This window comes from Misgurnus anguillicaudatus, chromosome 11 (assembly GCF_027580225.2).
Source record: "Misgurnus anguillicaudatus chromosome 11, ASM2758022v2, whole genome shotgun sequence".
NCBI classification, from domain to species: domain Eukaryota; kingdom Metazoa; phylum Chordata; class Actinopteri; order Cypriniformes; family Cobitidae; genus Misgurnus; species Misgurnus anguillicaudatus.
In genome coordinates this window covers 29,072,620-29,095,411 of record NC_073347.2, presented here as the reverse complement: position 1 = coordinate 29,095,411, position 22,792 = coordinate 29,072,620, and the positions used below count along the sequence as shown (strand labels likewise).

The 22,792-nt window shown below is 38.0% G+C and overlaps 1 protein-coding gene across 1 annotated transcript in view; it reads left to right on the top strand.

Annotated features, from left to right (window-relative positions):
• Nucleotides 1–22,792, top strand: part of dntt (deoxynucleotidyltransferase, terminal) — a 186,249-nt gene that overhangs the window by 35,782 nt on the left and 127,675 nt on the right. The window contains exons 2-3 of the mRNA XM_073873489.1: nucleotides 7,436–7,833; nucleotides 12,934–13,108. Coding sequence (XP_073729590.1) covers nucleotides 7,646–7,833; nucleotides 12,934–13,108 — 363 coding nt within the window. The 5' untranslated portion in view covers nucleotides 7,436–7,645. The remainder of the gene's footprint in view (nucleotides 1–7,435; nucleotides 7,834–12,933; nucleotides 13,109–22,792) is intronic.

Here is a 22,792-nt window from a genome sequence, read left to right as displayed (position 1 = left end):
AATTGTTAAAGTGACATCCTAACCCAAACTCCAAATCTAACCCCAATCCCAAGCGATAATGTTTTAAAAATAAGAAAAACAATCAAGTAACCAATACGTGAAACTGCCACGGAAAAGAAAGTCGTACGTGGTACGGACACAGAAAAATGCGGAGATCCTTGACAGTGACACGGATAAATGAGCAAAATATTGACTATACCATGGAAATTTGTGAGATTAGGTGGGTGGGTGGACGAGTCCACTATCTCTGGACAACATTATTACATTATATGAAGAGTTTGGTTCCAAAGTGGGATAAACGCAATCAGTATTGTATTGTCAGTATTAAAAAGCTGATTCTTCATTTTACGCAAAATCCGATATCCTTGTTATTCTGTCATCTTTTTTCCTTTTTTCCAAACCGCGACAAACGCCAGTCCTTTTTCTCTGCAGAATGCAATAAATCCACTTAACCAATCACACCGCACCATTCCACGCATTGTAACAATAATGACGGCGCTTTGAATACACACAAATTCCTAGTTTTCCTCATCTACTTTGTACTTCTTCATCAACAAACAAACAAAAACAAAATAATACTTTTGATGGCATTGATAAGACTGTGGTGGTTTTCTGTGGTGGGAAAGAAACATAAGCCATCAAAATCTAATAATTTACGTGAGAGGCACTCGGGCGAAAGAAAAATGACGGCTGTTGCTTGTTCTCCCGACAGTATCAAGCTTCTGTCATGCTTACACACTGACCCCAGAGGATCTTATGAAAATTTTTCATTATTTTACTCAAAGTCAATGACAATCGAGCAGGACCAAAGGATGACAGTAGCAATGACAGTGTTCTTAATATGACAAAGTGTTTTGATTGATGCCATAAATGTTTATCTTTTTAATCTGTGTATACCACTAAATTAATATAACATGGCAAAGATGAATACACATTCATATATTGATTCAATAGATTTTAAAGGAATATTCCATTTTCTTAAAAGAAAAATCCAGATAATTTACTCACCACCATGTCATCCAAAATGTTGATGTCTTTCTTTGTTCAGTCGAGAAGAAATTATGTTTTTTGAGGAAAACATTGCAGGATTTTTCTTATTTTAATGGACTTTAATAGACACCAACAATTAATACTTAACTCAACACTTAACAGTTTTTTTCAACGGCGTTTTAAGGGACTATAAACAATCCCAAACGAGGCATAAGGGTCTTATCTAGCAAAACGATTGTCATTTTTGACAATAAAAATAACAGATATACACTTTTAAAGCACAACTTCTCGTCTAGATCCGGTCGTGATGCCCCAGCGCGACCCCACGCAATACGTCATGACGTCAAGAGGTCACAGAGGACGAACGCGAAACTCCGCCGCAGTGTTTACAAGTGTGGAGAAAGAGGACCGTTCCTACGTTGTTGTATGTCAACTGATATTAATTAATGTCTTTGTGTCAGTTTATTGTTTAAAATGGTCCGTAAATGTTCGTTTTATATATGTAACACGTGACCTCCCTACGTCACTACGCATTTACGTTAGGTCGAGCTGGATCAGATCTTGACGAGAAGTTGTGGTTCAAAAGTGTATATCTGTTATTTTTATTGTCAAAAATTATGGATTTAAATTATAACCTAAATTATAACCTGAAGATGCTACGTGAAAGTTTGTAACAGAAAATATTGGTTTTCATCTTGTCATTTTCTTGGTATAGAAAACACATTTTTACAAAAATTAGTCAAAACAGATTTATTGCGTTTTGAAACCAAACTCTTCATATGCACTTACACAACGATTGCCAACAAAACACAGATATTTGCAGTTTTACTTACACCTGCGACTCATGACCTGGTTGGGACTGCCCAATATATCCATTGTTTACATAATGCTGGGTTCATTGGGAAGCTAAACAAGCTTAAATTTCCCTCACAAACAAAACCACACTTTTCTGGTGCTGACGTTGATTTCGTGTGAGCTCTTGGTTGGTTGGTGTGTGTGCGTGCGCTTTTCTGGATGAAGTGCCCATATAAGGACTTCCACTGTACTTCCTGCACTGAATAGAAATAAGCCATGATTGCAAATCTCTCATGTTCAAAAAGTAAACATTAAGAAACTTTTACAAACCCTGGAACAGTGCATTCGGCATAGAAATACCCCGTCATATCCAACTGCTTTTTTGACGCTTTGCATATGTATAGCATGAGGAATCCAACTCTTAAACTTCTTAAAGATTTCTTTTTCGAGGGCGCACGATGCGAAGCTTGTCACAACATGTATGTAGCCCATCATGTGTGTTGTTCGTCATTTCAAAATATGTGTTTTGCACATAAAGTGAACCTATGTGCATCACGTGTGTTGTCAAAATAAGTGCCTGCTGCAGACGCGTCTAAAGGGTTTATGATAAAAGAGACGCTCGCGTAATCAGAGTTTACTGTTAAAGGAGTGTCTTGCGTGTATTTTGTGAACGTGAGTGACTTTTTTATCAAAAACGGTTTTGACACGTGTGCAGCAGGCACTTATTTTGAAAAAACATGTGATGCACATGGTTCACATGACGCAACAAACACATATTTTGAAACAGACAAGACACTCCGAACACATATTTTGAGTTCGCGCCCCTCGGAAGAGCAGTCAACAATTGGCACTAGTTAATGCAAGTCAGAATGCATGAAATAGCTTTAAACACAACCTTTAATATATCCACAGTTAATACTGAAGACATTTACAGGTAGCATGATTCAGTTTCACAAAGGAAATGGCTAAACAGTTAGATCATGTGGTTATAAGCACTATAGCTTTTAATAAAATTTGCATTTCCTTTGCAAGAGGTTGTTTGCCAAACTAACTAAACCATCATGTCAGAGAGTGGCAACATAACTAGTAGTCAAGTATTGTTCTGTTCACACATGGCTTTACTGAAAATGTGTCTGTGAGTCCTATAAATTCATTTAATTTATATACAGCGGTTGTTAATTAACCAAACTGCATGTGTGTTCACATTGTATTAAGGACTCATAGCAGTGACAACCGTATCTTTCTGCTGTGTGAGCGTGACCTCTTTCTCACTATAAGTGCACCTGTGAATGCGACAGAGTTGCAGGCAGTGCAATTACATCTAAATTTATTCTTTACCTTGTGTGGTTATTTATGGCTATAAGTTGACACTGTCGTCTGAAGTTACCACATGCAAAAGACATCCTCATGCACGCATCTTTTTTTTGTTGTGAACAAGAATTAATTATGGCGCTATTGGATTACTTTATAACATTTAAAGTCACATAGAATCTTATGTACTTCACAAGCTCAGATCAGAGACCATTAATCATGCTTTTTTGTTCTGGACTTGATCCAAACCCGCACTGAGATGAAGAATTGAGAGGAAGTTGATTTACAATTACATAAACTCCGCCGTAGGACAGCAGTTAACCCCCGGCATCAAGTTAATGAAAGTCATAGCATCACTGTCAGAAACACACACACACACACACACACATTTATTCTCCTGAAGCTTTTTACCCGAGGTTATGGAAAAAAAGACCTGCAATGTGTGTGTGATCTATATTAAAAATATATCTGTTAAAACGGAAAACGGTGAATACTGTTAAAACAGACCGACATGCATGAGCTTTGGAAGCAAAAAAAAATAATGTGGTTGAGTCTAAACTATGTACTGCACTGTAAAAAACAACCTATAGAATTTACTCAAAAAATTGTTGTAACAATTTGCACTCACTTTGTTTGAGTAAATTATATCCTATATATTTCATTAAAGAGTACCTAAATTTAATTACTATGATAAAGTAAAAAAAATTAGGTAAGGTCTACCTATTTTTTTCATAACTAATTACTTATAAAAAATGAATAACATTAACCCTATTGGTATTAAGGCACAGATCTATTAAATTATTATTAATAATGATAAGCCATTAAGAAACATTACATATTACTTATTCAGAGAGGGTTGAATAAGAAAATAGTCATACACAAGATTGCATAAATTGCTTGCTTTATTGACCAAATAACATTCTGTAAACATTTAAAACTAATTATTGGATGTATAATAACCCCAATACATTTCAAGTGAAATACAACATATCATAGTTTTACATAAAGCTTCTTGAACATATATTTCATAAAAAAAATAAACCAAAGTCTTCATGAGATGTTAAAAAACCATTAAAAGCAAGATTCCTAAATACTGTTCTTCACGTTATCATTAGAAAATTAAAGAAGACAATAATATGAGAGGAAAAACTGATCTCATTTACCTCAGAAGACTAGCATGCTATATCGATACAAACAAACATTGCAACTTCATTTAAAACTTATTAAGTGCAAAAATACAACTTCATATTATGCTATAACTCACAGTACACGTGCATAAAACATTGAACACTAACAAGAAGTACTTACATTCAATTTTAAGTGATTAAACTTCATATACAAGTCACATTTATAACATATGAACTCCGAAATACTTTTTTGAACAGACATTAAAAAGCGAAAGGCAACGTTAAGTATATATCCGTAAATTATAATAATAATAATAAAATGGCTTCATAAATGGACCCCTTCTAAAACAAAACTCAATATATTAACAGATAAATGCAAGAAAACTTTTACAGTAATTATCTAGCATCGACAGCTTTACCGTTGTTTGTTTGTCTGCTCGACGCCCTCCCGTCTGTATCGTCTGTCAAGTTCAACCACTCATATTGAGCAGCTCCGCTGTTCACGAGATTCAGACATGTAAATAATAATAATGGAAGTTAATATTTTAATCATAAATATGGATATTTATTCGTATTTGCAGGTGCAAGAACTGGGCGATGTTTCATTCAAAGCTAACCTGACTGACATATTCTAACCTATCTGTCAACAACAGAGACAGAGAAGCACGCAAATGACTAAACTTCTGGTAGATTTTACAGTTAACCAACTTAAAATTTCCATTCATGATGATATCAACAAGTTAAATAAAAACTTACCTGTCAACAAATCGCAGTTCTCCCGCCGATATGATATGAAAAAATGGTGACTCGAGTCCCGCCTGGATGTTGATTCATGCGCACTTTGCGGTGCTAAGGCCAATATTTTGGGGTATATGTTACTTATTTTTTTAGTATTGCAGTTATTACTGTTAAAAATTGGATAGTGAAGGTAGAATATACCCATTATTTTTTATTTTACTTGCTAGCTTATATACTTAATTAAATTATAACTAATTTTCATGGGTTAAATTTAACACTCTCCAGAGTAATTTTTTACAGTGTGGAGTAGATGCCATTTTCTTGTATTCTGGTGCCTTTAAAAGGACATTCTAATTTTTTTGCAAATATGCTCATTTTCCAGCACCCCTAGAGTTAAACATTTGATTTTTAATGTTTTGGAATTCATTCAGCTGATCTCCGGGTCTGGCGCTACCACTTTTAGCATAGCTTAGCATAATCCATTAAATCTGATTAGACCATTAGCATCGCGCTAAAAAAATAACCAAAGAGTTTTGATATTTTGACACAATACCAGACTTTAAAACTTGACTCTTCTGTAGTTACATCGTTTACTAAGACCGATGGAAAAGTTGTGATTTTCTAGGCAGATATGGCTAGGAACCACACTCTCATTCCGGCGCAATAATCAAGGACTTCGCTGCCGCAACATGACTGCAGGAAGCGCAATAACACTACGCAGTGCCCGAAAATAATCCCCTGCTATTGACGATGAATACTGTTACTGAAACAGACCAACATGCATGGGCATCAGAAGCAAAAAAAAAGAAAAAATATGTGGGTGGGTCTAAAACATGTACTGGATTAGATGCCATTTTCTTGTATTCTGGTGCCTTTAATAGGACATTCCACTTTTTAAAAAATATGCTAATTTTCCCCCTAGAGTTAAACATTTGATTTTTACCGTTTTGGAATCCATTCAGCCGATCTCCGGGTCCGGCGCTACCACTTTTAGCATATCTTAGCATAATCCATTAAATCTCATTAGACCATTAGCATCGCACCATAAACTAACCAAAGAGTTTCTATATTTTTCCTATTTAAAACTTGACTCTTCTGTAGTTACATTGTGTACTAAGACCGACAGAAAATTAAAAGTTGTGATTTTCTAGGCAGATATGGCTAGGAACTATAATCTCATTCTGGCGTAATAATCACAGACTTTGCTGCCGTAACATGGCTGCAGGAGGCGCAATGAAATTACGCAGTGCCCGAAAATAGTCCCCTTTTGAAAGTTACCAAAGGGACTATTTTTGGCTGCCGCATAATATCATTGCGTTCACCCCCGTCACTGTCGCTCGTGTTTGCGGAAGTTGCCAAACTTCCATTGAAATCATTGAGATTGTGTCACTCTGCTACCGCTAGTTACTGCTAGTCTGAATGCAGCTTAAAGCCTCAAGACCACCAGCGACTTTCTCGTCTCTTTCAATGAGGCGTTTATAAAATCTGGTTGTCATAAACAAGTGAGTACCATCCACTCCAGTAACTAAAAAGAGAAAGATGACACAAACTCCACTGCTTCGCTCCCAATGGTAGTCGCTTCCGAAATTCACTCATCGTTTGCATAAAATTCAACATTTCTCGCACTTTCGCTTGTGTCGCCATGATTGCGTTGCTCTTCTACTGCTGGTCACTGTCTGTCTGAATGGGGCGTAACAGTTTATGCTGCATATTTCAGAAATGACTTGGATAAGCCCGAGTCCTTCTTTCATCTGTGGTATCTATCTGTGGAGAAAACTCACAAGGTGCCATTTATGCCAACATCAAATGGTGCAACATCCTCTTTATAAGTCTGATCTGTGGTGACAGCTTAGCAAACATCCCCAAAAAATAGAGAAATTAAGCTGAACAAAATAACCCCAAAATCAACAAATTGTTAACAAAAATAAAGCATCATTAGGAAGAGAATGAGTGGGCTGTGGGACACAGTGTGTGTATCTTTAAAGAAGAGGTATAATGAAGATCTAAAAAGCCCTCAATGACCAGTTCATCTTCACATATGGTACTTTGCATCCATTCAGCAGTTAATGAAGAGTTTCTTCTTAGCGGGAAGCTCATTATCTCCATCAGGCAGATGGTGCGGTGTTAGGAACACAACAGTGTGTTGAACTACATTGTGAGGAAACTGCTGGATGTTTTTGGACAGCTGTACTAACACCACTTTATTAAAAAAAACCCACAGTGATATGCAATGCTGACAAAAACAGTTACACAGATTATAAGATGCAAAACGTTTCATTTATGATTTCACCACTAAATTCAACATACTGTATCTGGATATCAGCTGTTTCTGTAAATGATTGTGATTATGTTACCAAGTTCTACTTACGTATGCAATGTTCTTGTTTTTCATTTATCAGACATTTCTCATTACTGATATGTTATTTGTTTTTTCGCTTTGACCCTCCATCTCTCCATCCATCTGTTCTCTGTAGTTCTGGATGTGCCCTATCACAACAAGTGCCAACTCGCAGACACCTGTTGCAAGACTTTCCAACTCTCTGCCAAACCATGAACAAACCCCACTAACTGCCACTTTCTCTTTCAAAGAAAAATAAGACATCACAACAATCAATGTCTTTATTCGCACACAAAATACAACCAGAGAAGAAGAGACTGAACCAACCAAGAGTTGGACATCGGAGATGTTTCAGACAACTATTCTGGCTCGTAAGCGACGACGTCCTGAAGCGACCTTATCTCAGGGTCACGACAAGGTGAAGTTCAGAGATGTGATCCTGTATCTGGTGGAAAGGAGAATGGGAAAGAGCAGGAGGAATTTTCTCTCAAATCTCGCCAGATCCAAGGGATTCTGTGTGGATGACAGTCTCAGGTATGTCACGGAGACCAGAACACATCTGATACATGACCCAATGTTATACATCAACCAAACAATTCTGAGTACTTTTTTAACAATTTTTATTCTGGGTAAAATATAAGTTAAAGAGATGAGTTCATCCTACACTGTAGAAATGCATTGTTGCACTTAAATGTTTAAGTTTAAACAACTTAAATTAAAACGTCATTTCAACTTTGTGCTATATAAATTATAAAAATAAAGTTGTAATAACTTAAGCCCATTCAACTTTATTTTTTAAATTTATACCAACTCCTTACTGGTCAAATGACTTATTCATTAAATTAAAGTTGTTTATACTTAAATATTTAAGTGCTTTTATTATTATCTGAAGTTTATTCTTGATCGACTCAGAATACAATGTTGACTGTTTTCAGTTAACAAAAAATAAAATGTGTAATGATTATTCTCTTAAACCATTCAAATCAAGTTTTCCCATTAGAAATAATATTCATATTCAGAGGTTGTAAGTGGCATAAATATCTGCAGAAAGCAATTAAATTATATTTCATTGTTTATAAAGTTATTATTCATTTTAATGCAAATCATGACAATCATAAATGAGAAGGTCAGCCTCTGTCTTTTTTGTTTTATAGACAGAGTTAAATACATTGTCAGAAAAAATGGTCCCAACCTGTCACTGGGGCAGTACCCTTTAAAGGAAAACCCCACAGTTTTTCAATATTTTACTATGTTCTTACCTCAACTTAGACAAATGAATACACACCTATCTTTTTTTATTGCGTGCACTTTATCTTTGTACAGCGTCTCGTGAATGTGTTAGCATTTAGCCTAGCACCATTCAATCCTAAGGATCCAAACAGAAGCCACCAAACACTTTCATGTTTTTCCTATTTAAAGACTGTTACATGAGTAGTAACACGAGTAAGTATGGTGGCACAAAATTAAACGTTAAGATTTTTTAAATGGATAAAAAATGAGAACTATATTGTATGGCGGAAGAACACTTCGTTTGCAGCACTTCGACCTTGGCGCGCAGTAACAACATCACTCCTGACTACTCCCCCTCTCTCTAAACTTCCGTCCATATTTCTGCGCCCAATGTCGAAGTGCTGCAAACTAAGTGCTCATCATCCCTGTTTGGATCCTAAGGGATGCAAATATAGCATCCTTTTTCAGAAAGAGTAGCAAGAAGCAGCCAAATTAATCTTAGTAAAATACATTTCAGTGGCCTACAAAATTCACGTGATTTTCTGGTTTCTATAGTTTGTTCAGCGATGGGAGATCTAAATTCTGGTTTCAAAGTAAATTTCAAAAGTTTTATTTGATTAAAGGGATAGTTCGGCCAAAAACGATATTAAACCCATGATTTACTCACCCCCAAGCTGTCCGAGTTGCATATGTCCATCGTTTTTCAGACAAACACATTTTCGGATATTTTAGAAAATATTTTAGATATTTCTGTTCATTAAATGTTATGTTACGGGGTCCAGCAATAGTCCACGACCTTCAAGTCCAAAAAAGTGCGTCCATCCTTCACAAATTAAATCCAAACGGCTCCAGGATGATAAACAAAGGTCTTCTGTGGGTAATCCGTGCGGTGTTTTTGTAGAAATATCCATATTTAAAATGTTATTAACTTTATAAACTAGCTTCCGGTAGCGCCGCCATTTTGGAGTGATGCGCATTCAGGATGAGAGCTTACGCAGCGTACAGAGTTTCTCTGCTGCTGCTCGGTGCCCCCGCCCTCCGAATTTGTCATACGTCACTAAGAAAAGTGCGTACACTACGCTAATACTCTCTCCTGAGTCTAAGATGGCGGCGCTACCGGAAGCTAGTTTATAAAGTTAATAACATTTTAAATATGGATATTTCTACAAAAACACCGCACGGATTACCCACAGAAGACCTTTGTTTATCATCCTGGAGCCGTTTGGATTTAATTTGTGAAGGATGGACGCACTTTTTTGGACTTGAAGGTCGTGGACTATTGCTGGACCCCGTAACATAACATTTAATGAACAGAAATATCTAAAATATTTTCTAAAATATCCGAAAATGTGTTTGTCTGAAAAACGATGGACATATGCAACTCGGACAGCTTGGGGGTGAGTAAATCATGGGTTTAATATCGTTTTTGGCCGAACTATCCCTTTAAATAGTTTTTAAAAAAACATGACGTTGAATGACGACTATAAATTGTATGTGAATTTCAATTCATTTTAATAGTAATATTAAAATAAAGTATTGAAGCAATTGTATGTTATTAGGGATGCACCGATATGGAAATTTTGGCCGATACCGATAACCGATAACTCTTTATATTTGGGGGCCGATAACCGATATATATATATAGGCTGATAAATATTCATATTATTTCCACAATGAAAAACTCGCAGACCGCGGACATCTTGTCTTTGCGCTAGACTAGCATACTCTTCTTAAGCCCGCAACACCTGTCATCTTCGTGCTATGTCACAGAAAGCACCAATCAAAGCTCCACATGGCCAGCAATGAGCAAGTGAAGTGGTTCAACAAACCAAAATAATCCATAATTTATCGGCTTTCATTTATCGGCCTAATTTTGCTATCAGACCGATAACCGATAATATTACAAATAAGCAGTTATCGGCCGATAACGATATGTCAGCCGATATATCGTGCATCCCTATATGTTATACATCATTGTAATTAACACACCTATAATACTTAAGGTTGGATGATAGAGATTTTATGTGCCACCCCAGAGTAACTGCTGGCCCCTGCCTGGCCACCCCTATGAAAAGTCCCTGGCTCCGCCACTGATTAGCAAAACACAAAAAATACATTGTATTATAAATCTTTACCCGGACAAGAAACTTTTGTGCATGGACAAGTGAAACATAAATTTACTTGTCCAAAGGACAAGTTCCTCAAAAAGTTAATGTCAAGCCCTGGCTATGGTATGGTTAAATTTGCACTGACAGCCTAAATTTTCCCTTGTTTTAGCCTAAATGTCTGTTTGGACGGCTATTAAATACAGAATTGCTTCAAAGAAAAGACTGGCGTGGTGAACTTTACAAATGCAGACAAATCATAAGCAACTTTAAAATATATATTTATATTTCAAAGCAACTTACAGTGCTTTACAGCATTACAAGCTATACATTGTTTTTTATCAGTATTTGTGTTCCCTGGTTTCGAACCCATGACCTTTCGCACAGCAAATGTAATGCTGTACCGCTGAGCTACACTAAATAAAATAAAGCAAACATATCCAAAGCAACATAAAAGCATGTGTTTGTGTTGTGTCCATCCGTCTCACTGAATTCAAACGGCTCTTGTGTGTTTGGGTAGAAGCGGTCCATGGGCGGCACGGTGCCAGTTTGTGCAGGTGGAGGGGCACCGGTGGGAGTTGTTTAGGTAGATGGGCATAACAGCAGCCAGCAGTTTATCGTAGCATAGCGTGCCGTACCCAGCTGAGGGATGGCACCGTTCCCAGAAATACAGCTTGTGCTACAGCACGCTACGACTGCACGCCGCGCCTCTGCAGCCAACCGCAGGAAACAGATCATGATGAGCAGAAAACTGACATTTTATAAGCCAGCCAGGATTTGATATCAGTAGGAGTCTGATAATACAATGTGCCACATTATATCCCCTGGTATTATTAAAGAAAGAAAACAGTCACACGCACAAACATCTCTTTATAGAACAGCACAGAGAGACTGTAGTTAGTCACATGTCCTACTATTATATTAATGACCTACATCAAATTAACCGTCCAAATCTATCAAACCCTGAATTGTAAATAGCAATTACATAAAACAACCAGAATTAAAGTGCCTAGAGGAAAATGTTATTGCTCAAGGGTTACTGTTTTATAGCTTAGGGTACTAATAGTATTATGTTTCGTTTAAGTATCCGGTTTGTCTGGGATGTTTCTCCTAAAATAGACCCAAATGGATCAATTATTGACAGTTACAGGAACAGTATAGAGTTATAAAGCGAATATATAAAAGAGGGGCTCAGATTATTTTCTATGATACATTAAAATACAGTACGACATTGTATGCTACAGATCTTAGTTTATCAGTCAATGGTTAAAGGAATAGTCTACTCATTTTCAATATTAAAATATGTTATTACCTTAACTAAGAATTGTTGATACATCCCTCTATCATCTGTGTGCGTCCACGTAAGCGCTGGAGCGCGCTGCGACGCTTCAATAGCATTTAGCTTAGCCCCATTCATTCAATGGTACCATTTAGAGATAAAGTTAGAAGTGACCAAACACATCAACGTTTTTCCTATTTAAGACGAGTAGTTATACGAGCAAGTTTGGTGGTACAAAATAAAACGTAGCGCTTTTCTAAGCGGATTTAAAAGAGGAACTATATTTTATGGCGTAATAGCACTTTTGGGAGTACTTCGACTCGCCTGAAAAGTCCGCTCCCCTTCTCCCTCTCATAATGGGAGAGGGAGGATGTTACTGCGCCGAGTCGAAGTACCGCGAAGTGTTTGCCGTGAAAACAGGCGCTATTCGCCTCAAACTTGTCTTCGCCCAAGTTGAAAATATTCAACTCGAGCGAAAAATTCGCATGACACGAAGTTAAATCCCGCGAGTAATCTAGAGCGAGCAAGGCGATGCGATTGCACGCTTCGCGTTTGGTTTAAACCCACAGTAAGGATGTACTTTTTTATGCGGATGTACTTTTATGTCTTGGTTTCTACAAGTCTTTCTACCGCTTTTAAAACTATTCTTGCCTGGAGTTGGGGTTAAAGTTGGGGTTTGGGTTAGGATGTCTAAAAATGTAACAGAAAGTGATTCTAACCCCAAATGACAATGGTAAGAAAATAGGAGAACACAATAAGTAAACAATACATAAATGACACGAGAAATCCATGGGAGTGACACGGAAAAGACATATAGTATGTGGTCCCGTCACGGAAAAAAGCTGAATACCGTGACATGGTCACGGATAAAATGATCAGATTTTCTGTGACTATAACACGGATTTTCGTGAGATCAGAACAAGCGTGTATATACGTATGCATATAAGAATATATAATATATTATTTACCCGAATCCATTATGTGTTCTCACAGTCTCATGGTGTTTGTCTGTGTTAACAGTGATCATGTGACTCACGTGGTATCTGAAGGCAACACAGCACAAGAACTCTGGAACTGGCTGGAGGAACACGATCTGAAGAAACCTCATGATAAACATGTGCTGAACATCAGCTGGTTTACTGAAAGCATGAGTGCTGGGCAACCGGTACCTGTGGAAATGAAACATCATATACCAGTGAGTGAACCTGCAATGTCTGATATCTCGTAATGTTACAACATTTTAAAAATAATACTGGTTAAACAATGTTAAAGTTTAAATGTAACAAATGTATAATGTTTTGTGTGTTAATCGTGGTGGTAACAACATTGGAGCACTGGGTGGCACTGTGTCCTCAAAAGGATTTTTGAGTGTGGCTACACTATAAAAAACACATAAATAGCATCAAAATTATAATTAGAATTTAAAAGCATGGAGGTGTTTTGAAAAATGCCTAAAAATATCCAACTGGTTTAACATAGCAGCGCAAAAGGTCACAGAAATTGGTCCCAGTGAGAGCACATAGGGAAGAGGGGGCACAACCTAACGCTTTTTGGTTTTGGCTCAATCATTAAAAAAATATTTGAGTAACACACACATCTCTGCTACAAATGAACATTTAAAGTTTGTTTCTATTACTTACCATTATTGGACAAATTCACCAAACGTGACAGAAGTGCAAATGTTACAACTTACCCCATAGGTGGGGTTAATTGTAACAGACAGGGGGTTAGTTGTAGCACTTTCTAAAAATTAAGTTTGCAGGCAATTAATTCAATACTATTTTGTCTATATACTTGAAGTGCATATTGTTTAGATATCTGTCTATAATAGATGGGTATCCACACTGTATTCATTCATCCAGCCCTGTTTTAACATAGTTCAATTATAAATGGATACAAATGTCTAAATACAGTATGTGAGAAAAAGCAGCACAATTATGACTAAAAAACCTTTTTATATGTGACCCAGTCTGTAAAAACCATACTAAAGTCTCAAAATCAAAGTCTGATTTTATCCATTCATTTCATTATGATTTTAATCTTTGACGTGACCTTATTCAATCAATATTAAAGATATGAACAAAAATACATTTTGACACAATTTTTGAAAAGACACATTTATTTTGTTGGCAGCCAGCAATCATTAGTATGTAGCCTATTTAAAACAAAGGCAAGAATTACGCTAACGCTAGCTGTTTTCATATCATAAGTGCTGAGGGGTTAATTTTAACATAGCGCTAACTAACTCCGCTCCGAAAAAATATTTTCAAGCCCACCAAAAAAGTTGCTAAGAGCTGCAGACATATTTCAAAACCATGCTTTGTTTTAGTCAACAAGACACTGATTAACATGACATAGCATTGGTTTTGGTATCTTAGGGGGTTTTCACACCTGCCTTGTTTAGTTCGATTGAATCGTACCAGAGTTCGATTGCTCAGTTGGTGCAGTTCGTTTGGGCAGGTGAGAATGCAGCAATCGAACTCTGGTGCGCACCAAAAGCGGACCAAACAAGCGGACCGAGACCAGCTTGCAGAGGTGGTCTCGGTACGCTTTCAAACGAACTCTAGAGTGGTTCGTTTGTGGTGAGAACAAGATCCGAGATCGAACCGACCTAACTGCAAAAGTACTGCGCATTTTGGACTAAACCAGCTGCCGTAGGCAACTGCGCAGTGCATTATCGGATGAGGAAGTGTTTGTTGACCCTCTCTGTTAGCAATATTAGCAAAATGACAAATCGCGGACATACCTGGAGTTGCAAGGAGGTGCGGGCGGAGCCTCTGATTTTTTTTGTCTTCGCCGTTTGTAGTGCATTAAACCTTTGTTTTCAAGCCGCATCCGCGATTCATTCTGAAAATGAACAGTTTGTCTAGAGTGCTGTATACAAATGTATAACAACCACGGAGACATATTCACAGCGCGCAGCCGTTTGTCCATGGTGTCTGCTGTATTATCCTTCTTTTGTTTACTTCCGGGGGTTCCGTTGGAATTTCCCGCACGTTGTTCTGACCAATCGTGAAGCCGTTTAGGTAATACGTTCAAATACATGTGGCCAATGAGTGATGTTGATCTTATCACATGACAGAATTTTGGTTCGTTTCAATTGGTGCGGATCAGAGCAATCAGTGTGGTGTGAAATGGAACCAAATCTGCTAAAAAAGTTACAATGTATCATTTTTTGCTTTTGGTCCGGACCAAATGAACCGAATTACAGATGTGAAAACGCCCTTACACACCCAACTTAGGAACAAAAAAAACATATGATGAAAAAATTTACTTGCATGCCACCAAAACACTCGTTCATCTATAACTATCTGGAAAAACATTATACATTTCCAGTAATTTGCGGGAGACCATCTTTTGGCAGCGTGAACACAATACGTGAACAACAAATCGCTCAACCCTGTGCAACAATGTAAACAGTCCATATTACAACTAACCCCACGTTAGTTTTTGCCCCGCACACCCCTACTAATAAAATGTGTACCTTGTATTGCACTGTAAGTCGCTTTGGATAAAAATGCCCATCAAATGCAAAAATTGAATATCATCTTCCTATGTTCAGATCTCTCTCTGATCTTTAACATTTAAAAATCTCATGGCCTGCTTTTAAAGCAACACTATGTAGTTTCCATGTAAAAATGACTTACAGCTCCCCCATGTGGTTAAAAAGCGCAACAGTGCCTGGTATCAAACACTCTTCTGCAGGCAGGGGGAGGAGCGGGGCTGTGTGCTCTACCCTCCACTGCCACTTTCAGAGTGTGCTTGTAGCAGCTAGGAGGCTGCTCAGGTTGCAGCAACAGTACAATGTGTCCAGTTAAAAGTTGTTCTATCACTGAAATAATTTTAGAGACATTATTTAAAGGTAAAAAAAACTACATAGTGTTGCTTTAAATGATGTGAATGCAGCCGTTTAACCTCAGAATTGTTATTTTATTTTCAAAAAGCATTTTTGTACTCCATCCGGCACATGCATTGAGTCCTAAGACATTGAAGGCACTTTTCTGTAGAAAACAACTTCACAGCCACTTTAGGAAATAATAGCAAAGGACAATGTATTTCACCTGTTGGTCGCAAAAGTACATTTGAAAGGCCAAGAGCCCAGCGGCTGTCAGCCCCAGAGTGATGTTTAATACAGCAGCAAATAAAAGCATCAGTGTGACGGGCGACCCTCGTAGTGCATCACTAACTGACGCTAAAGACCGATTCTTCATCGCTGGACAACACCACAGGCGCTTCCACAGCATATGTGTCCCATATAAAGAAATATGCTGCCTGTTTCAGAAGCTCCATTAATCTTTCTTCTCTTTCTCAGTGGGGATAAAGATGAACAGAAGTTGTCCATCTTGCGTCACCGCCAACAGTGTTCAGAAAGCTGAGCTCCTGCCAGGCGTCCTGAAGGACTTGAGTTTGTTTTTTAGACGGTCTTATTACTATAGAACGTGCTGTTTATTTTAATCCAACATATGTTAGGCTGTAAGATGCTGTAAAGAGCTTTGATTGATAAAAAAATCGATGATGCAGGATGATAATTAACTTGCTACATTAAATGAGTCATTCACCCCAAAATTAAAATTTATTACAGGCAGAACTCTTATTGTTTTGTCACTCTTATTTTAAACCTACGGACATAGGAAGCAATGTTTGTTTTTTGAATGGGGTTTTAGGTTAAGCTCTTTAAATAAGATCTTGGGTCAACACAAGCCCAAAATATTTACACGTTTAAATCTACAACACAAAAACACACCAGTTATACCCCCACCACTCGTGACTTTTCAAAGCTTTAACGTGTCTTTAAAAGGGCATGTGCTAACAAAGGTTCTACATGGGACCACAGACATTGTGGAGGACTTTAAAAAGCACCTATTGTCCGATTCACGATTTTACATTTCCTGTGGTGTGTAAGTGTGTATTAGTACATGTGAACGATATGCAAAAGGTACAAACGCCAAAGTAAACGATGATGCGAGTTATCGTCTCCAACGTAAATCTCTTTTCTTGGACACACGGATTGTAGGCAACAGTTTACTTCCTGGGATTGGTGATGTAGACAAGACGGTCATTATCATAATTCCTCCCGCTTGGACCACAGCTTGTAAGTTAACTCCTGTTAGCATTGCATTGTGACCGAATCTTTGAAACATGGTAAGGAGTGTCACATTTCCGGCTGACGTCAGAGGTATTCAGGCCAATCACAACGTACAGATTAGCTGGCCAATCAAGGACACAGAGCTTTTCAAATCGATGAGTTTTGAGGAAAGCAGTATATCTGGAGCTACAAAAATGTATGTGTTTTTTAACCATAAACCACGGGAACACATTGTAATACCAAATACACAAAATAATGTTGTTTTTTTAACTCTTTCACCGCCAGCATTTTTAAAAAAAGTTGCCAGCCAGTGCCAGTGTTTTTCATGATTTTCACCAACGTTTAATGCCTTCCATAAAATGTTCTTCTTCAGATATATAAACATACAATATACCAAATGAAAGAACAGACTATCTGCTTTCAAACAAAAAAAACGTTTCATCCTACCTTGAGTAGTTCTTTTGTAATCAGCTTTTGAAAATGGGTAGGTTTCTGCAAAAACACCACATTTTGAGCAAAAAGCAGAGATAATTCCATTTTTGTGACGGACTTTTCATAGAGATCCCATTCAGAGCAATCTTTAAAACAGACACGGACATGCAGCAGCTTGCCAGAGGGCAATACTTCCGGGTTTAAAAAGTTGCGGAAGGGCGCCACCTAGTGGATAAAAGCGGTATTGTGGAAAGACAGAAAAACTCGTCATTGGTGGGGAAGCGTTTTCTCTTGATTGACGAGATATCTCGTCAATAGCGGGGAAAGAGTTAACAATGAAATAGGTGCACTTTAAACGTCATCACGCATGAAAATCTCAACATGGGCACAATTCCCAAGAAAGATTAATCAACCGAGTATGTCCCCATGAGGAAACATGTTATTAAATGTATTTAATAAGGATTGAAAGAGCTTTTCGAAGCTTGCTGATGATGATGTTGAGGTCGAAAGACCATGGTGTAGCCTTTGGTTGGCTTTTTATTACTAGTTCACGAGTTCGCATTAAAATGTAATCGATAGGGAATGAGATAAAGCATATTTGGCGTGCTGTCTGAGGAGAGGGCTCCGAGCTCGGAATTTTAGCCCGAACCCAGAGTACTCCCGTCTCTTTAACTGTGATGAATGAATATAGATGAGAGTGAGGTGATGGGGTGGAGGAGGGATGCTGCAAAAAATCTGTCACGGGACAGAGGTGAGGGACTGCCATTTATAGGCACCTCTTTGCACTGATTGGTTGGATCACATGACCATGCTCCTCCCGAACTTAGTTAAATAAACTTCATTAAATGCATTTAGACTTAAAAATTCATTAAGGTAATGTTCATCTATGAAGATTATCTTCTTAGACAAAATATGTAAGTGTTATAAACTTTTGTTAAACACAGAGTTTATTATTTGCGATAAACCAAACGTATATGTTAAAAATGTATATGCTTTTTGGCGAGGGAACCATTGTCCCCCTTACTCTTCAGTGAAACTCTATACGTCCCTTTTTGGAAAAGCTTATTTACACCACCAATGTCTGGTTGGGCCACTGAAGTTTAAAAAAGACGCACGACTCAATGTCTAATGCTGCGTTCACACCAACCGCGGTAGAGGCATCAAGCGAGTGATTTCAATGTTAAGTCAATGTGAAGGACGCGTTGACGTGCATCTGGAGGTCTTGCGGCGCGATCGAGGGGTTTAGCGCGGCGCGGTAGACACGATTCCGCTTAATTCGTGCGAACTAGACATGAACTATACCGTGATTGAGCGTTGCTGCGGGAAATGCGCGAGTTGAAAATTTTGAACTTTGGCGGAAAAATGCCTGCGTTTACCAATCAGGAGCTTGCTCCAGTAGTGACGTGATTATAGGAAGCGAGCGGAGCCGCAGAAGCCATGACCGAATTTCCACGTGAATGTCTCGATGACTAGAATTTCACTCGCTGCTTTCACGTGTGAATGAAGTGAGAAAACTCAAAATGTTCAAGTGGCAAACTAGACGCAGTGGACACGAATTTGACACTTTAAATGCGGCTGGTGTGAACTCACAGTAATGCAACTTCCACACCGAACGCGAAGCGTTCCTGACTCTAGATTACCCGCGGGATTTAACTTTGTGTCATGCGTATTGTTCGATTGAGTTGATTATTTAAAACTTGCTCAAAGACACATTTGAGCTGAATAGTGCATGTTTTTCGACGGCAAAATGTATCATTCACATCACCTTGTGCGAGTTCACGCATCTTTGCATTGACTTTGTACATAATCTACTTGCGCAAATTGTTGTATTTGCGTTTGGTGTATAAACGCACAAGTTGAAAAATGTGAACTTTGGCGAAAAAACGCGCTGCGTTAACCAATCAGGAGCTTGCTCTAGTTGTGACGTGATTACAGGACGCGAGCGGAGTCGCAGAAGCCACGCGTCTTTGCATTAACTTTGTATGTAATCTACTCGCGCAAATTGTTGAATTTGCTTTTGGTGTGTACGTCCCATAAGGCTCGTAGAACGCTCCTCTCCCTTATTCTATCATATATTTCATACGAAAAGGCATATATTTTCAATAACGATGAAGAAATTGTTAAAAAAGTGGAAAAAGTTTTTAATAAGAATGAGTGTTTATTAAGAATAAAAGTTTTTATTGGGTAGGGTTAAGGCTCGATATAGGGCTTTTATTCTTCCAGTAATGCAGCATCCATTTAATAATTTTAATAAATATAATCATGTACACTCTGTGTTATTATTCCATCCTGTTAATGTACAAATATCTCTAAGTATCTGCCAATATACTGTAAGTATAAATAGCATTTTTCACCTACTTAGCATATCGCTAAGAAAATGCTGCTATTGTCACTGGACAGTATAAATAGAATATATCACTATTTTCACAGTGCAATTAGTATCTTTTAAGTGTAAATAGCAGGTGCGTTACAGTGACATGAAATTGAGTATATAATCCCGCTTTACCATCTTTCTCTGAACTATTCTTTAATAATGATGAATGGTGTGCGTGTGAGATGTAAGGGTGCTGCGGTTGTAGATCTGCACCGCTATTAAAAGTTGGCACTCTAAAAATATTGCACTTTGAACAGCCTTTAGCCCTTAGCTCTTCTGAAAAGAAAGTGCAGCTATTATACCTACTGAAAAGATTGTAAGACACGCAGATAAATGCTCCTCTCGCTGGCGTCTAGACGGATGGGCTGTGGAGGAAGAAAATAAGCCAGTTTGTCCTCCGAGACATCTGCTCCTTTATTAGTCATGCACTTGAAGAGGAAGTCAGGGCTCAGTCAGATGGGACTTGATCTCGCACCCTCCTAGTGTTTGGGGTTTGATCTCATTAACCCGAGCGGACACAGATCACCTGCTCGTGTGTTGGTCATTAACCTGGAGCAGACGGTGACTCCAAACACACCTGTATTCATTTAATTCCAAAAATCTTCTTTTTAATTTCATGAAGTAACTAGGACTTGTTTTCAGAGAATAACGCTGTAAAAATGCTTCTGCTGAAACAAACAAACACAAAAACAATATTAAAATCAATCAAGCGTAAATACATTTCCGTGAGTAAATGGATAATGGATCTTATTTGAAGCTGCTTAGATGTTTCTTCTACAAATCCCTTTGAGAAATACAAATAGAAAGAAAAACAGAAACAATGCAGTATACAGATTTACAAACAAACGAAAAATCTTTATGTTTACATCGAGATACACGTGGGAGATTACTGAGGCCTTTTTCTAAAAAAATCCTTTTTTAATCTTATGCAATGTAAGAGAAACAATCAAGGTTTTTTCCCTTAGAGATCTTCTGTACATCTTTCAATTGGAACCGACTGTCCTTTGCTTTATTGTCTATGGTTAGTTGCAGCCAATAAAGAAATGACTACAGTCAGACACCTACACACAGTAAGATCTCGAGTCATGCAGTAGGAATGAAAATGACATTTAAAAGTGCCTTTAACTATCCTAACTTAATAGGTAAAAAGTACAAAGATTAGTTTCTGACTTGGCCCGGTATAGATGTAATAAGAGACATTATATCCAGATGTATTTTTTTCTTTTAAAAGAGGTGAAAGCCCTGAAAGTGAATAAATGAGAGTAATTTTTCTCACTTCTGAATGGTTGATGCTTTTGCTCGGGGGAAGAGAAGATATCAGCTCTTTTCACTCAAGCACGAACGCCACCTCTTAACATGGCTCTCTGTCAGAACAGCATGTTAGCATTTACGCTCACCGCATCTCTGAATCAGCCATTATCACAATGGGACCAGAAGATTGTGCAGGTAATTTCCATGGGTGCAGATTTCCATTGTGTCAGGCAATTATTCCCAGTAGTCCTGACATTACTGCTGTAATCCCGCGGGTTGAATTGAGGTTGAATATTTCTTCCCCCAAAAAATCAAATGCATTCGTAAGGAATCAACAGGACCTGCTGAATTTATAATAGCAGTAATTGAAAAGTTGTAATTGGGGTTGATGCGTTTTGTCCTTTGGATTACAGCCATTATCTTCTTCCTGTGAGAGTCAGTTCAACTATTCGGTACCTTTGACGCAATCTGCCATCTTATAACTACAGTTTTGCAAGAAAATGTCTTTGGCGTTTCCTTGTGCAAAATCCGCCACAAATGCTTGGGTTGTATCTTGTTGTATGATGCTAAATATGAGAATAGTCTTAGCTAACATCATTATCATATTATTGTAAAGGATATAATTCTTTAGCTGTATTTGTACTGATTACATACAGTAAAGAGGCTTTAGAAACTGCATTTCTCAGATGTGTGTTCATGTCTGATCTCAGGGGAATTCATACATATTTTACAAGTTGGCAAATTCATTTTAAGGCTGCACGATATGTTGTTTCAGCAGCAAAATATTCACATCGCCGAAGATGCAGAGCATTTTTCAAAAGGAAAACTTTTTTGGATGCACTATATCGGTTTCAAACGGCAAAGAGAAATCACAGATTTCTTTTTGAGAACCATACGATTATTAGAAAAACAAACAATATACACTCACCTAAAGGAATATTAGGAACACCATGCTAATACTGTGTTTGACCCCCTTCAGAACTGCCTTAATTCTATGTGGCATTGATTCAACAAGGTGCTGAAAGCATTTTTTTAGAAATGTTGGCTCATATTGATAGGATAGCATCTTGCAGTTGATGGAGATTTGTGGGATGCACATCCAGGGCACGAAGCTCCAGTTCCACCACGTCCCAAAGATGCTCTATTGGGTTGAGATCTGGTGACTGTGGGGGCCATTTTAGTACAGTGAACTCATTATCATGTTCAAGAAAACAATTTGAAATGATTCAAGCTTTGTGACATGGTGCATTATCCTGACATGGTGGTCATAAAGTGATGGACATGGTCAGAAACAATGCTCAGGTAGGCTGTGGCATTTAAACAATGCCCAATTGGCACTAAGGGGCCATAAGTTTGCCAAGAAAACATCCCCACACCATTACACCACCACCACCAGCCTGCACAGTGGTAACAAGGCATGATGGATCCATGTTCTCATTCTGTTTACGCCAAATTCTGATTCTACCATCTGAATGTCTCAACAGAAATCGAGACTCATCAGAACAGGCAACATTTTTCCAGTCTTCAACTGTCCAATTTTGGTGAGCTCGTGCAAATTGTAGCCTCTTTTTCCTATTTGTAGTGGAGATGAGTGGTACCTGGTGGGATCTTCTGCTGTTGTAGCCCATCCGCCTCAAGGTTGTGCGTGTTGTGGCTTCACAAATGCTTTGCTGCATACCTCAGTTGTAACGAGTGGTTATTTCAGTTAAAGTTGCTCTTCTATCAGCTTGAATCGG